We start from the raw sequence: 17,656 nt of genomic DNA on the forward strand, positions 1-17,656 counted from the left end.
AACATAGACACCGAGGAGTAACTGTAGACTGAAAATGAAAAGTCCAATAACAGGGCGCCTGCGTGGCTCAGTTGGTTAAGCGACTACCTTCGGCTCAGCTCATGATCCCAGAATCCTGGGATTGAGCCCCACATCAGGCTCCCTGTTCCTTAGGGAGCCTGCTTCTCTCTCCCTCTGCCTGCAGCTCCCCAGCTTGTGCTCTCTGTCAAATAAATAAAATCTTAAAAAAAAAAAAAAGTCCAATAACAGAAATGAAAAATTCACTAGATGGATTCAAAGGCAGATCTGAGCAGACAAAAAAAAATGACTAAACTTGAAGAGACATTTGTATTGTTGGGAGTCTGGAAGTGAGGGAGAGAACCAGAGAGTGCATGGGATGGGAGGTGGGTGGGAAAGAAAGGGGAAAGAGGAAATAATGGCTGAAAACTTCAAGCATTTGATGAAAGACATGAATATAAACAAACAAGTAGCTCAATGATCTCCAAGTAAGATGAACTCAGGCTCAGGCTAATCAAACTTTTAAAACCCAAGACAAAGAATATTGAATGAAGCATGAGCGAGACATATCATCACATACTAGGGATCTTCAATCAAATTATCAGCAGACTTGTCATCAGAAACATTGGAGGCCAGAAGATCGGGAGCCAATATATTCAAAATGCTAAAAATAAACTATCAACCAAAAATCTTATATCCAACAAACTGTCCTTAAAATATGAGGTGGAAACTAAGACATTGCCAGAAAAACAGAAGTTGAAGGAATAAATGACCACTAGACCTGTCGTGCAAAAAATGTTCAAAGGAGTGCTGCCAAGGTGAAATGAAAGGACACTAGACAGTAACTCAAAATCATACAGAGAAATAAAGATCTCAATAAAGGTACACACATGAGCAATTAGAAAGGCTAGTATTATTTTAACAATGGTCTGTAACCGTAGTTTTTGTTTTCTATGACAACGGAGACTAATACATTTAAAGAAAAAATTAAAGTCATTAGTTTAACAGCAAGTATTACTGTAACTGGTTTGTAACTCCAATTCTTGTTTTCTATATAACCTAGGAGACTAATGCATTTTATTATTTTTTTTAAAGATTTTATTTATTTGACAGAGAGAGAGAGACAGCGAGAGAGGGAACATAAGCAGGGGGAGGGTCAGAGGGAGAAGCAGGCTTCCCGCGGAGCAGGGAGCCCGATGTGGGGCTCAATCCCAGGACCCTGAGATCATGACCTGAGCTGAAGGCAGTCGCTTAACCAACTGAGCCACCCGGGCGCCCTGAGACTAATGCATTTTACAAAGATTGTTTTTTGACATAAAACGTATAAAGATGTAATTTTGTGACATCAACATATAAAAGAAGAACAAAGCTAAAGGAGGAGAGGGTTTTTTTTTTTAGATTATTTTATAGAGAGAGCAATCAATAGAACGAGGGGAGAGAGAGAGGCAGAAAGAGTGAATCTTAAGCAGACTCCCTGCTGTGCATGGAGCTTGACACAAGGCTCGATCTCATGACCCTGAGCCAAATTCAAGAGTCTTGATGCTGAACCGACGGAGCCACCTAGGCGTCCTTAAAAAAATTTTTTTCAGTTAAGTATAGTTAACACACAATGTTCCATTAGTTTCAAGTGTACTAGATCTTTGTTTCCTTAAGGTGATTTCTGGAGATTTATTTTGGTTCTCTGATTGGACCACGCTTCCTTGTCTCTCTCTATGCTTTGTTATTTTTTGTTGGTATTTGGGCATTTGAAAAAAAAAAGCCACCATTCTCCATCTTTATAGACAACTTCCACCAATCTCTTATGGGGGGGTGGAGGCTGAGATGGCAGAGAGAATCTTAATCAGGCTCCATGTCCAGCACGTGGACCCAGACACGGGACTTGATCTCACAACCCTGAGATCATGACCTTAGCCAAAATCAAGAGTATGACACTTAACTGACTGAGCCACCCAGGCACCCCTCAAGCAGACCAATATTGATATTATGAAAGTCCCAGAAGAAAGAGAGACAAAGAAGCAGAGAGTCTGACAAAACGACTGACAATTTTCCCAATCTGAGAAAAGAAATGGATATCCATATTCAAACAGCTCAAAAAATTCTAAGTAGGATGAACTTAAAGAGACTCACACTGAGACACAAAATCAAACTAAAAAGTCAAAGACAGGGGCACCTGCCTGGTGCAGTCAGTTAAGTGTCCAACTCTTGGTTTCGCCTCAGGTCCCGATTTCAGAGTCGTCAGATCGAACCTCACATTGGGCTCCACACTCAGTACAGAATCTGCTTAAGATTATCTCTCCCTCCCCCGTGCGCGTGTGCACACGCTCTCTAACAAACAAATCTTTAAAAAAAAAAAAGGCAAACAGAAAAAAAAATCTAGAAAGAGGAAAGCAATTTATCATAAACGAAGAAAGAGGAAAGCAATTTATCATAAACGAAGGAGTTCTCATAACATTTATCAAAATATCTCAGCAGAAATCACACAATAGTGGGATGACATATTCAAAGTGCTGAAATAAAAAAAGTAACAAGACAATATATCCAGCAAAATTGTCCTTCAAAAATTAAGGAGAAATAAAGGTTTTTCCCAAATAAAGAAAAGCTGAGGAGTTAAATCACCAATAGTCTGGCCTTACAAGAAATGCTAAAGAGTCCAAGTTGAAATAAAAGTGCTACAAGGCAGGGGCTCCTGGCGGGGCTCCTGGCTGGCTCCATCATTAGAGCAAGTGACTCTTTTTTATCTGAGGGTTGTAAATTCAAGGCCACATTGGGTGTAGAGATTACTTAAAAAAGAATGTGGGGCGCCTGAGTGGCTCGGTTGTTAAGCGTCTGCCTTTGGCTCAGGTCACGATCCCAGGGTCCTGGGATCGGGCCCCCTGCTCTACGGGAAGCCTGCTTCTCCCTCTCCCACTCCCCCTGCTTGTGTTCCCTCTCTCACTGTGTCTCTGTCAAATAAATAAATAAAATCTTAAAAAAAAAAAAGAATGCTAGAAGGTAACACAAAAGCATAAAAAAATAAAGCTCTTGGGTACAGGTAATATAGAAATACATACAGAATCCTAAAATACTCTAATGGTAGTACATAAATCAGTGTTATTGCTGATATAGCATTTAAAAGTTAAAAGCATAGAGGGTCACCTGGCTGGCTCAGTTGGAATAGCATGCAACTCTTGATCTTAGGGTCCTGAGTTCAAGCCCCATATTGGGCCTAGAGCTTACTTTAAAAAAATAAAAAAGTTAAAAGCATACAAAATAACTATGCCTATAAAACTGTCAGTGGATACAAAATATAAGATGTAATTTGTGATATTATTAACACAAAATAAGGGGAAATTTATAAGGGTAGAGTTGATGTATGAATAAATTTATCACCTAAAAGAGATTAAAAGTATACAATGTATTACGTAATCTTCACAGTAATGATGAATAAAATACCTACAGAAGATACATACAGTAAGGAACTAAAGCATGCCACTACAACAAATTAACACAACAGAAAGGAAGGTTAACAAGAGAGGAAAAGAGACAAAATAGGTGTAAGACATACAGAAAACGATAAAATGTCTTGCTCAGGTTGTAGTCTCATAGGTCGTTGAAATTGAGCCCTGTGTCCCTCTCTGCACTCAGTGGGGAGTCTGCTAGAGTCTCTTCCTCTGCCCCTCCCCACATCTGTCTCTAAAAAAAAATTCTAGGGCGCCTGGGTGGCTCAGTTGTTAAGCATCTGCCTTTGGCTCAGGTCATGATCCCAGAGTCCTGGGATCTTGCCCCACACTGGGCTACCTGCTCAGCGGGAAGCCTGCCTCTCCCTCTCCGCTCCCCCTGCTTGTGGTTCCCTCTCTGGCTGTCTCTCTCTCTCTGTCAAATAAAATCTTTACAAAAAAAAAAAAAGACACAGAGGGACAAAATGGACCAAAAACCAATGCCCAACTATATGCTATCAACAAGAGACTCACTCTAGATGTAAGGACACTCAAAGGCTGAAAGTGAAAGGCTAAGAAAAGATACTTCATGCAGGGGTGCCTGGATGGCTCAGTTGGTTAAGCGACTGTCTTCGGCTGAGGTCATGATCCTGGAGTCCCGGGATCGAGCCCCGCATCGGGCTCCCTGCTCAGCGGGGAGTCTGCTTCTCCCTCTGACCCTCTTCCCTCTCGTGCTCTCTCTCATTCTCTTTTTCAAATAAATAAAATCTTTAAAAAAAAAAAAAGATACTTCATGCAAATGGTTACCAAAAGAGAGTTGAAGTGGCCCTACTTATAAGACAAAATAGGCTATAAGAGAAAAACTGGCACAAGAGATAATTATTATGATAAAAGAGTCAATTCACCAGGAAATTATAACAATTATAAATATGCAGGCACCCAATACAGCACCCACATGTATGGAACAGTAAGAGACCAAAGAGAGAAACGGACACTAACAATAAATGAAAAATTCAAACACCCTACTTTTAATAATGGATGGAGCAAACAGAAAATCTAATGAGGAAACAAAATAACTGGAAAACACTACAGATCAACTGGACCTAAAATATAAAAAACACTACTAACAACACAATCCTCATTCTTCAAGGGCAAATGGAATTTTCTCCAGGATCCATTACATCTTAAGCCACAAAGCAAATCTCAACAAATTTAAGAATACTGATATCATACTAAGTATCTTTTCTAGAAACGAAACTAGAAATTAATAACAAAAGGAAACAGAATTCACAAATATCTGGAAATTAAATAACACTTTTTTTTGGAGGGGGGTGGGGAGAGCCAAAGAGAGAGAATCTCAAGCAGGCTCCATGTCCAGCACTGAGTCCGATACAGGACTCGATCTCACAACCCTAATATCAGGACCTGAGGTGAAACCAAGAGTCAGATGCTTAACGGACTAAGCCACCCAGACACCCCTAAATAACACAAACTTAAATAAGACAAAAGATGTCACAAGGGAAATGAGACATACCTTCAGACAAAAGCAAAATACAACATACCAAAACTTATGGGATGTGGTGAAAGCAGTGTTAAAAGGAAAGTGTACAGCTATAAGCATGCACATAAAAAAAAAAGCTCGTTAAAAAGAAAAATCTCAAATCAACAACCTTACACCATAAACAAGCGGAAGAACAAACTAAACCCAGTTAACAGAAAAAGAAAAAGATGAGAATTTACACAAATAACCTAAAAAGAGAAAAACAGAAAAAAACAAACACTATCTTTTGGAAATATCAACAAATTGACAAACCTTTAGTTAGACTAAGGAAAAAAAGAGAGGTCTGAAATAACAAAAATTCAAAATGAAAGGAGATATTACAATGGACATCACAGAAATAAACGAGATTGTAAGAGATGACTATGAAAAATTATATGACAACAAATCGGATAACCAAGGAAAAATGGATAAATTCCTAACAACATACAACCTAGTAAGACTGAATAAGAAACAAAAAAATCAGAACAGACATATTGAACCAGTAATCCAAAATCTCCAAGGAAAAGCACAGCACCAGGTGTTTTCACTGGTGAAGTCTACAAAACATTTAAAGAACAATTATCACCAGCCCATCTTACAGACTCCCAAACATATGTTGTCACTCTTCTTAGGTATGTATGCAGGAGTGGGATGGATCCTGTGGTAATTCTACGTCCAACCTTCAGAGGAACTGCCAAACTTTTTCCCAAAGAGACTGCCACATTGTACATTCCCTTTATCAATGTAGGCAGGTTCCAATTTCTCTATATCCTTGCCAATACATGTTTATGCAGCCTTTGGTTTTCCAACTTTTAAAACATAGTAACACCTCTCCCTCTGACTGCTGCTCCCCTTACTTGTGCTGTCAAATGAATAAATAACATCTTTTTAAAAAATAAATAAAACGCAGAAGCATACACCATAAGCCTGTGAAACTGGTGCTTAGTGAGCTATGTACCACACTGGCCTTTAAGCCTCTTCTCACATACTTCAAGAGCATGGCTCCTAACACAATACAGTGTCCAAATTTCTGACTCCAATCTCAACAGTTTGTACATGCACTTATGCTGAAAAACTGTGAATTGTAAAAGAATGTGATAGATTCTGGATTTTATTTATTTTAGAGAGAAAATGTGTGTTTATATTGGGGGGGGCACGTGCACACAAGCAGAGGGAGGGGCAGAGGGAGAGAATCTCAAGCAGACTCCCCCCGAAGCAGAGTCCAAAGGGGCTGGATCCCAGGACCCTGAGCATCAGGACCTGAGCTGAAATTAAGACTCAGACAGCTTAACCAACTGAGCCACCCAGGCGCCCTAGATTCGGGATTTTAATTGGTTTGATCAGAGTATCTGTCATAGGTGCAGGGCGGGGGGTGCAAAGTGACATCCATACCTTTTATAATTTACCAAAGTTATAACAATTTTACACTTATTTGTGTGATGACTTGATTAATGTTAATCTCAGCCTGTCTCATTCTGCACACCCTACCAATTAACTAGCACACAGTAAATACTTAAATTATACGTATCAAAGAATGGAACAGGCTCTATAGACCATATCTTCAGAATCTGAGTAACTGGGCGCCTGGGTGGCTCAGTTGGTTAAGCGACTGCCTTCGGCTCAGGTCATGATCCTGGAGTCCCGGGATCGAGTCCCGCATCGGGCTCCCTGCTCAGCAGGGAGTCTGCTTCTCCCTCTGACCCTCTTCCCTCTTGTGCTCTCTATCTCTCATTCTCTCTCAAATAAATAAATAAAATCTTTAAAAAAAAAAAAAAAAAAAAACAGAATCTGAGTAACTAAGTGCTAGATCTAGGTGTATATATTAAAAAAAGAAAGCTTGACTAAAATAAAATACTGTGCATCTTTCCTGTAAAGGTAGTTACTATTTATACACTCAAATGAAACAATCTAGAAACAGTTCAGTTCTAAAGAAGTTATTTCTACAGTAATAATAACTTTTGATCCTAAATTAGCAATGAGGATCATTTATACTACAATGGGGATCATTCTGTTTTTCTATTAAGTCTTTGAGGTACATTAATTTACACATTAAAGATCTGCTGACAAAACAGTAACTGTTGAAAGGTAATGAGAATGAATTAAATGTCAAGAGGGCAGAGTAAAGAGCAACTGCTAAGGGGCACCTGGGTGGCTCAGTCGTTAAGCGTCTGCCTTTGGCTCAGGTCATGATCCCAGGGTCCTGGGATCGAGCCCCACATCGGGCTCCCTGCTCCACGGGAAGCCTGCTTCTCCCTCTCCCACTCCCCCTGCTTGTGTTCCCTCTCTCGCTGTGTCTCTCTCTGTCAAATAAATAAATAAAATCTTTAAAAAAAAAAAAAAAGAGTAACTGCTAAGAGATTCTACCTACTTAAACTACAGGATCATGTTACAGGTAAGATTCTAGATCCATTAACTGCTGTATGAATGAAATTACCCTAAAAGCAGATTCACATGCTCAATAATATTAATTCCCACAATAACTATCTCTCTCCATTTTATTGATGAGAAAATTAAAACACATGGTCTCATTATGATTCTAGACACAAAACAAGTTATGTAGAATCTATTTTAAGTGTTTGTCTTATACTTTAATACAATACTATCAGTAAACTATGAAGTATTTTCTGAAAGTTAATTAAAAATTTCATGTATATGCCACCATATGATGCTCCTTAACAGAAATGACCAATTTAGCTACAAGTCATAATTTTCCAAAGACGTAAAGACTCCTAAGTCAGATCAAAAGATTTTCTTATCTTTTTTTTTTTAAGATTTTTTATTTATTTATTTGACAGAGAGAGAGAGAACACAAGCAGGCGGAGTGGGAGAGGGAGCCCGACGCGGGGCTCAATCCCAGAACCCTGGGACCATGACCTGAGCTGAAGGCAAACGCTTAGCGCCTGAGCCACCCAGGCACCCCAAGAATTTCTATATTTCTAAGATATCTTCCCCTTATAACCTTAAAACAAACATGAAATATTAAAAATACCAGACTTATCACCAACTGAGTCAAATCATTAGAACACTTCTATCCAGTAAAAAGAATAAAACTGTATTGGCATTTTATACTATACGCATAAAATATTTTATAAAGAAAATTAAGAATCACATGTGGAATTTGATGCATTTATAAAAAGGACCCCCATAAGGTACAAATTCTCTTATGAGCACTCTATAAACAAGGTCTTTTAAAATTAGACAGCAATAACAGGGGGAAAAATAGATCTTTAATTTCTCTCCCAACTATTTTCTACATAATAAGAAGTTCAATAAATACTGACGTTTCCATTTCTTCCATAACACACAGATTTGGGGGGCCCAAAATATTGGGTGGCTCAGTCGGTTAAGTGGCTTGTGCTCTCTCTCAAAATCTTAAAAAAAAACCAAAACATATGCTAGACTTTAAGATTAGATGATACTTCGTAACAATAAAGCTAATAATTCCTTCCTCCAAACTATTCCTAAAAAATGTGGATTCAAGATACTCTAAGAAAAAAATCCATTAAATTACTTAGTATAGACTTACCCAGGTTTCCTTGCTCGATTGTCAGTACCACCTCATCCATCACCACGGCTCTAAAGTCCAATTCCTCCTCACAACATTTGGTCTTTAATGCTCGTAAAATCTCTTTTTGGGGATAGTCTTCCCTGATTCGACGATCTGTCAAAAACCACAACTTGGCTGCCACAGAGCTACACATCTTGATCTGCTTGGTCTTCCTTCTCCTGGATTATTTCCTCCTGAATGCAGATTCTTTCTACACAGAAAGACAAAATTCACATACAGGGTAAATAAAGAATTCTACTTACGGAATTTTATGTCTGTGGGGCTCCCCATACATATGAAATTAAATTTCATTTCCTCTTGTTAAAAAATACATCTATTTGGGGCTACTGGCTGGCTCAGTTGGTAGAGTGTGCAACTCTTGATTTGGGGGTCGTAGAGTTAGAGCCCCACATTAGGCATAGAGATTACTTGAAAAAATATATTAATGGGGAGCCTAGGTGGCTCAGTCGGTTAAGCGTCTGCCTTCGGCTCAGGTCATGATCCCAGGGTCCTGGGATTGAGCCCTGCATCAGGCTCCCTGCTTAGCAGAAAACCTGCTTCTCCCTCTCCCTCTGCCCCTGCTTGTGCTCTCTCTTTCTCTCTCTCTCTCTGCCAAATAAATAAAATCTTTTTTTAAAAAATTTATATATATATACATATATAAATGTTATAGTATTTATATATATATATATAAATGTTTAAAAAAGAAATCTAATTCTTGGCTTTCACACAAATGCTGTGATTATATATTAACTATACAAACAAATGAATAAGGTAATATGATGCCTTTTCCATTTCATTCAAATCAAAAATTTTTATACCACTAGAAATATAGAAACTCACAACTTCCCATGAAACAAAATTTCTCCATCTTCCACTGGAGAAGCTACCACTGCAGTTTTATAATTAAAGTAGATCACTCGGTAAAAGTCCCATTTTCTATATCATATTCAAAGTCATTCCCTGTATTCTTATATACTATCTAGGAATATACTTTAATCTCATCATCTACTTTTGGCTGATTTACTCCTTCCCCCAAAATGCAAATCCCTTGATATAAAATAGATGAGGCTGTAATCTTCAGTGTATCTGTACTTAGTTTTTTATTCAATTTTCTTCCCTTGTTATATTTGTGTATTTTATTACAAATACATTTATAGAAAATTTTTTTTAAAGATTTTATTTATTTATTTATTTGACAGAGAGAGACACAGCGAGCGAGGGAACACAAGCAGGGGAGTGGGAGAAAGAGAAGCAGGCTTTCCGCGGAGCAGGGAGCCCAACACGGGGCCCAATCCCAGCACCCTGGGATCATGATCCGAGCCGAACGCAGACGCCCAACGACTGAGCCACCCAAGCGCCCCCATTTATAGAAATATTTTAAATAATGAGACAGTAACAGCTGTATTACTAGGAGTATCAACACTGAAATCATTTATACACCTACTTCAATCAAAATAAATAGTTCAAGAATATGGGAAAAACAACCTTAAAAAAAACAATAAATGCTGGGGTCCATTCACTAAAATTTATTTGAGTCAGCTGATAGCATGCTCTTACTCAAGGTTTTTATGCTTACTTTAAATAGAATGTTTTTAAACGAACAGATTGTTTACTAGAATACAAAAAAGCACTTTCTTCCACAAATAGAGTGCTGCTTCTCAGAGTTTGCATCATGAGCAAGACAACAGTTGAAAATTTTCCTAAGGAGCAAAAAGTTACAAGTTTTTACTAACAAATGGTAACAGGTGATTTCAAGCAAAAAAAAACAAAAACAAAAACAAAAAACTTTACAAAATTAAAATTCCTGAGGCCCCTGGCTGGCTCAGTCGGTACAGCATTTTAACTCTTATCTCCGGATCCTGAGTTCTAGCCTCATGTTGGGCATGGAGCCTACTTTAAAAAAAGTTCCTAATATCCCCCCAGATGACCTAGCAAACCTAACACAGAAAAAAGGACAAGGGTAAGAACTAGAGGAAGCAATGGCCATACAGATGGGCGGCTTCCAGCATCACAGCTGGAAATGGTCCCTCATGCACCATTCACACACTCTCCAGGGTCTCAGTCAGAAGGGTCTGCTCCATAGATGCACACGGTAAGACTAGAACATCATGAACCAGATGCACTACCACACACATACACACAGCCCCCACCCCAAACCTTAGGCTGCCATGCCTGCCACACTCACCCACCTGCCCCACAACCCAGGGTCTCAAGGCATCAATCACAGGAAAGCAGGGAAGGAATAAAATAACATGGGAGATACACACGAGTGTGACCTGTAGCTGTAGAAAAGCAAGGGAAGAGCTCTCAGATGTGGTGATGCATCAGGCCAAGACCCAAAGTAATCAGCAAAGGGATGGCTTGGTGCCCAGAGCTTCCTGACCCCTTGTGTTCTTGTTCCAGAGCTGTGGTCAAGAACATGACCTCTTAAAAAAAGAACATACCCTCTTAAGCCTTAGGCTAGATATGAATTGAAGATGTGGTCACTGAAAAGTCTCACTCAAAGGAAAAGCTCCACATAAGAAAAGTCACACCAGAGTACCTAATGTCTCCCCAGTTTCCCTTGAGAGGGGCACTATAAAAATGACCTTAAGATGTTTAGACCAAGTAGTTCTTGAAACACCCTGTCAATGACCTCCAATACTCTGAAGCCATCTTGGTGCCTTCCCTCACACTTAGGTCTTAAACATCTGTTCAATATGACTGAATCTCATTGAGATTTGTGTTGGGGCCACAGCAGTTGTGGCCCCAACACAAATCAGGATAGGATGTTAAAGCTACTGGCAACTGGGAAGTAGGAATGTTCGCCAATACTGGTATGTCAACTTGGGGAAAATGCCCAGGCCACATTAACACATGGTGTTTTCAATGATTCTATAATCAGACAATAAAAACACTCCTGGGGGCGCCTGGGTGGCTCAGTGGGTTGAGCGACTGCCTTCGGCTCGGGTCATGATCCTGGAGTCCCGGGATCGAGTCCCACATCGGGCTCCCTGCTCGGCGGGGAGTCTGCTTCTCCCTCTGACCCTCTTCCCTCTCGTGCTCTCTATCTCTCATTCTCTCTCTCTCTCAAATAAATAAATAAAATCTTAAAAAAAAAAATAAAACATAACCACAAATTGATTTAAAAAAAAAAAAACACTCCTGGGCTGCAATCTCATGTAGCTGTGCAGCAACTCCTGACAGATGATGCACAAGAGCATCATGGCTGCAGCTCTGATACCCATGCTTAATCTTTGGGTGTTTCCACACTGGTATGAATCAACTGCAAGTTCAGATTAGCCTCCCCATCTCCTTTCATTTAAAAAAAAAAAAAAAAAAAAAACCACTATTTACTTATTAGAGAGAGTGAGAGACAGAGCGGGGAGGGGGCAGAGAGAGATGGAGAAATAAGACTCCCCACTGAGCAGGGAGCCTGATGTAGGGTTCAATCCCAGGACGCGGGGATCACGAACTAAGCAAAAGGTAGATGCTTAACTGACTGAGCCACCCAGGTGCCCGCCCCTCCTTTCATTTCCTCCCAATGGAGCAGCCCAATCTCTGCAAGGCTTTCATAGGGGATACTCGCACCCCAAGATCTAAAACTGGAGAAATGCTCTGCAGAAGACTCTATGAAAGAGGTAGACACTGTCTTGAAGAGGTCCAACATCAATGTCAATGATTGTGGTTCCTCAAACCCACCTAGTGGAAGTCAATATGGCAGGATCTGGGGATCATGACCTTGCCCAGCCCCGAGATTATCTTTGTTCTTATGGAATACATTTTCTTTATCAGCTTCAAAAGATTCTTATGTTATGTCTTCCTTTTCATGTAAAGAATCACAGAGGTATGCCCCACTGTATTCCAATGTACACCAAAGTAGACATTTCCAGGAAAAGGGCAAGTAAGCTTAACAACCTCCAGCTTGTTAATTGCTGTTCCATTTGTGCTGGTATCTTCAAGTGACACCTGTCCAATTTTTTATCCATTATAATTTTACAGTGATCTCCAAAGACCAGTTTATTGCCAGAGAAACAAAGAGCACAACTCTCTCCTTCAACCAATGGTCCACTCCTATTTCTACAGGTAGAGGAGCAGCTGACCCTCCTCAGGTACCCAGGGTGGCTTGTCTATCAGGCTGCTCCACTGGGATTCACATCTAAGAATACCCAGGAAACAAGAGGTAAAGACTCTCCAACCACAAAGGCAGAGGCTCTGCATTCCCTCCCCCTCCCTACCCTAGCCCACCTCTATGGCCCTCCTGGACCTGGGAGGCCACCCTCCTGTGGGCCAGGTGAACAGCGGGCCAGCACCTCCTCCAACATATCTACTTTTCTATTTCTCCCATTCATGAACATCCACGGGAAAAAAAAACTGCTGTTAAGTCAAAAACATAACAGTAAACCTACAGTCCGAGAGACCAAAGTACACCAATAAAATGATAGTCCTGAGTCTTAAAAATAAAACATCAGATTATATTCACTATTTTAAAAGACAGTAAAGAGTCCTTTGTAAAAGTAAAATGGTTCCTTTCCCCCCCTGCAAGGTATCAAGGAAAACAATGTACAAATATCAGATACCACATAAATACTACTGATAAACTACTAAAGCAGTTTTTTTTTTTTAACAAAGAGACATTTGACAAAGAAAATTTTCATTTATATTAGATACAGTTTTCCCATGCAAACTTCTGGATACACACACCAATAAAAAAAAAGTCCCTCTCATCTGTCAATAGTCTAGGCAGGGCTAATTAATCATAAAGTGCTTCATTCATTTTTCTCATGAGACCCCTTCCCAATGGTGCTTATTCTGCTAGGACAAAAGCACAATTAAAATCTACCATGAAGATATTAAGGCACCTCTTACTTCTAGGAACATTACTTATTCCAGATAAGACACAGCATGTGAACTTAGAATCAAAACACTGAAAAAGAATAAAGGTTAGATAAGGAAAATATACATACTAATGTACAAACAAGAACTGACTCCATTTGGCTCCAGATGTGCTTTTGATGACATCATTTCTGTCTTGGATGGGGAATATGGGAGTTATATCAGGCTTGTAGAGAAAAATAACAAATTTCTGTACCTTGAGTTGGGCACTCCTTCAGTCTTCTTTTCTGTGACTCTTTTCTCCTGACAGTTCTTTCTCTATACATAACCCCCAGGGCTTCCTTCTTGAACCCTTCTCTCCTTTCTCTAGAACTACCATCCTCAGCTATTATTGTTAAAATTTGAATACTGACCTACTAAATCTCTTTCCAAACAGTTCTCAACTGAATTTGAGATCCTATTTCAATCTGCCTAGTGAGCATCCCTAACTAAATGCCACCTGACTATTGCCTCAGTTGAGGAAGTAAAAAGTTGATTTATTCACATACCTGCTTCAACACCTGGATTTCTCATTGTGACAGTTCAATTTTGTGTCAACGTGGCTAGACAATGCTTCAGTTGCTATGAAGGTATTTTGTAAGTATGATTAAAATCTGTAATTAAGTTGACACAGTGAAGATTACCCTCTATGATGTGGGTGGGCCTCACCCAATCAGTTAAAGGTCTACAGAGCAAAAATAGGTTTCACAAAGAAGTTAACTAAGCATCAAGACTGTATTAAGTCCCTCCCTGAATTTCCAACCTACTGGCCTGCCCTATGAATTTCAGACTAGCCGCAATCACACTAACCAATTCCTTAAAATTAATTTCTATTTCTTTCTTTCTTTCCCTACCTTCAGTCTGTCTTCACGTATATACAATTTCCTACTGGTTCTGTTTCTCAGAAGAATACTGACTGATATACCCATACTAATTTAAGGACTTAATTCAGAAACTTGGGCATCATTTACTTCTATCTTTCATTCACTACTTCAATATACACACACCACAGTAATTCCACCTCCTAAATATCACTTGAATTTTACTGTTCATCCCCAGTATAATCATCACTGAACACCTAAAAACACCCCCCTCCCCGCAAACTAATCTTCTGCAATCTACTCTCTCCCATTTACCAATTTTCTGAACACACTGCATTCTCTCATGCTTCCTTCTGCTTAGAATATATATCCTAGACCTACCTTACTGAACTTTTGAGCTCAGGTGTTAATCCATCTGTTAAGTCTGAGGTGCCAGGGTGGCTCAGTCAGTTAAGCATCTGACTCTTCATTTCAGCTCACATCATGATCTCAGGGTCCTGGGACTGAACCCCAAGTCAGGCTCTGTGCTCAGCGGGGAGCCTGCTTGATTGAGGATTCTCTCTCCCTCTGCCCCTCCCGCCACTTGCATTCTCTCTATAAAATAAAAATAAGTAAATCCTTAATGCACCTGTTAAGTTCTTCCAACTCCTAAAAATTATCCTAACTCTGTGAATCTACATTATCTTGTTATATGTATATTCTAGAAATTATACAGTATGTTTAGTTTTATTTTTAATAACTCTGCCAGTGCTGTAAGATAAATTCTTGAAAGTATGTCTTCATGTAGATGCGCATTTTAAATGATTCTATTGATTAAAAAGACAATTTCTCTTTTATAGGCCTAAATCATAATTCAAAGGTATTTTCAAAGAATAAGTGGTGTTTCTCAAACTAGGGTCCTGAAACATATTTGGGGGCGTTGCGCATTTTTTCCCTATATGACAAACTTGAAAAAGTTCATGGGCCTATTTCCACATAAAAATTTAACTTTGGGGTGCCTGGGTGGCTGAGTCGTTTAGGCATCTGCCTTCTGCTCGGGTCACAATCCCAGAGTCCTGGGATCGAGCCCTGAATTGTGCTCCCTGCTCCGAGGGAAGCCTGCTTCTCCCTCTCCCATCCCTGCTTGTGTTCTCTCTCTCACTGTGTCTCTGTCAAATAAATAAAATCTTTAAAAAAAAAAAAAATTGGGGCGCCTGGGTGGCTCAGTTGGTTAAGCGACTGCCTTCGGCTCAGGTCATGATCCCGGCGTCCTGGGATCGAGTCCCACATCGGGCTTCCCCTTCTCTGTGGGGAGCCTGCTTCTCCCTCTGCCTCTGCCTGCCACTCCCCCCGCTTGTGCTCACTCTGTCTCTCTCTCTCTCTATGTCAAATAAATAAATAAAATCTTTAAAAAAAAAAAAAAAAAAAAAAATTAACCTTGGGGCGCCTGGGTGGCTCAGTTGGTTGGGCAACTGCCTTAGACTCAGGTCGTGATCCTGGAGTCCCGGGATCGAGTCCCGCATCGGGCTCCCTGCTCGGCGGGGAGTCTGCTTCTCCCTCTGACCCTCCTCCATCTCGTGCTCTCCATCTCTCATTCTCTCTCTCTCAAATAAATAAATAAAATCTTTAAAAAAAAAAAGACCTATGAGCATCTAAAAAAAAAATTAACCTTAATCTGACTGAACATAGAAGTCATTTTTTCTTTTTAAGATTTTATGTATCTGAGAGGGAGAGAACACAAGCAGGGAGGAGGGGCAGAGGGAGACATAGACTCCTCATTGAGCAGGGAGCCCTACGTGGGACTCAATCCCAGGACCCTGCAATCACGACCTGAGCCAATGTTAGACGCATAACCAACTAAGCCACCCAAGGCACCCAGGAGTTAAGTCTTCTTGTCTATCCTCAGAACCTAGCATTTCTAAAACACTGTATGCCATAACAGAAACATGTGTGAAGATGCTGAATGATTACATGCCTTATCAAAGTTCAAATATTAAACATTTTCATACGTGCTATTTCAACTAAACCTCAGGTATTACAGTAACCATTTTACAGTTAAAGAAACAAATGATCAAAACACATATAAAACTATGCTTGGCCTCACAAATAAAGGAATCCAAATTAAAATTAAAATTAAAAAAAAAAAAAAAACACCTAAGGTGGGGTGCCTGGGTGGCTCAATTGGTTCTGCCTTCGGCTCAGGTCATGATCCCAGGGTTCTGGGATCAAGTCCCGCACTGGGCTCCCTGCTCAGCAAGGAGCCTGCTTCTCCCTCTCCCACTCCCCTGCTTATGTTCCCTCTCTCGCTGTGTCTCTGCCAAATAAATAAAATCTTAAAAAGAAAAAATAAAACTGAGGTTAAGAGACATACATAAAATTTTTTTCAACAAAAAATAAATAGCACAGATTGAATTTCAAGAGCATTTCTGATTCTAAATCCTAACAGTTTCCCTTCAAATCATACTATGTGCCTATTACTTGACTTAATAGAAAAATGTACCTTTTAACACTAACTTTGTGATGTTCCAGATATTAACCGAGGATCTCTTTATCAAGGCTTTTTCTCTCAGTGACTTCCAATGCCTCCAATTCTTTTCATTCCCACTCCACAAAAAAGACCTCACATTTTGGGATATATATAAATTTTTCCTCTTTCCTTTCCCTTGCACTATCCAAAAGTCTATTACAAGTGGATCTGAATTACTGTTAAAATGAGAAAGAATGTGAATAAGGGATAAAGGAATAAAAGTATTAAGAAGGATAGGTGAGGGGGCACCTGGCTGGTTCAATCGGTAAGATCTCAGGGTTGTGGGTTCAAACTCTTATGTTGAGTGTAGAGATAACATAAATAAAAAATTTAGGGGGAGCCTGGGTGGCTCAGTCAGTTAAGCATCTGCCTTCAGCTCAGGTCATGATCTGAGGGTCCTGGGATTGAGCCCTGCAACAGGCTCTCTGCTCAGCAAGGAGTCTGCTTCTCCCTCTCCCTCTGTGTTCACTCTCTCTCAATAAATAAAACCTTTTAAAAAGTCTATTTCTTAAAAAAAAAAAAAAAAATTAAGTCCAAAAAATAAAACTGCTCTATTTAAAAAATTAAATAAATCTTGTAAAAATAAGAACATATATGTGTGTGTGTGTGTGTGTGTGTGTAAATATATATATATACATATATATATATTTTTTAAGATTTGACAGAGAGAGAGAGTGCAAGCACAAGCAGGGGGACCTGCAGAAGGAGAGGGAGAAGCAGGCTCCCCACCGAGGAGGGCGCCCAACATGGGGCTTGTGCCAAGGATCCTAGGATCATGATCTGAGCTGAAGGCAGACACTTAACTGACTGAACCACACAAGTGCCCCTGTAGCTCTTATCAAAGGTACAGAAAATGAATGAATGGTAAGTTGAAAACCTCCAAAGAAGAGTCTCAAAAACAACCAAATAACTGTCTTAGTCCAATTACCCCTTTACACACTAATAATGTTCATCAATAAATGACCACCAAAA

The 17,656-nt window shown here is 39.7% G+C and overlaps 1 protein-coding gene across 1 annotated transcript in view; it reads right to left on the reverse strand.

Moving 5' to 3' along the window:
- Positions 1-17,656, reverse strand: part of RIMKLB (ribosomal modification protein rimK like family member B) — a 74,898-nt gene that overhangs the window by 48,204 nt on the left and 9,038 nt on the right. Inside the window, exon 2 of the mRNA XM_027593100.1 lies at positions 8,480-8,711. Within this exon, the coding sequence (XP_027448901.1) occupies positions 8,480-8,654 (175 nt within the window). The 5' untranslated portion in view covers positions 8,655-8,711. The remainder of the gene's footprint in view (positions 1-8,479; positions 8,712-17,656) is intronic.

Source organism: Zalophus californianus, chromosome 9 (genome assembly GCF_009762305.2).
Source record: "Zalophus californianus isolate mZalCal1 chromosome 9, mZalCal1.pri.v2, whole genome shotgun sequence".
NCBI lineage: Eukaryota > Metazoa > Chordata > Mammalia > Carnivora > Otariidae > Zalophus > Zalophus californianus.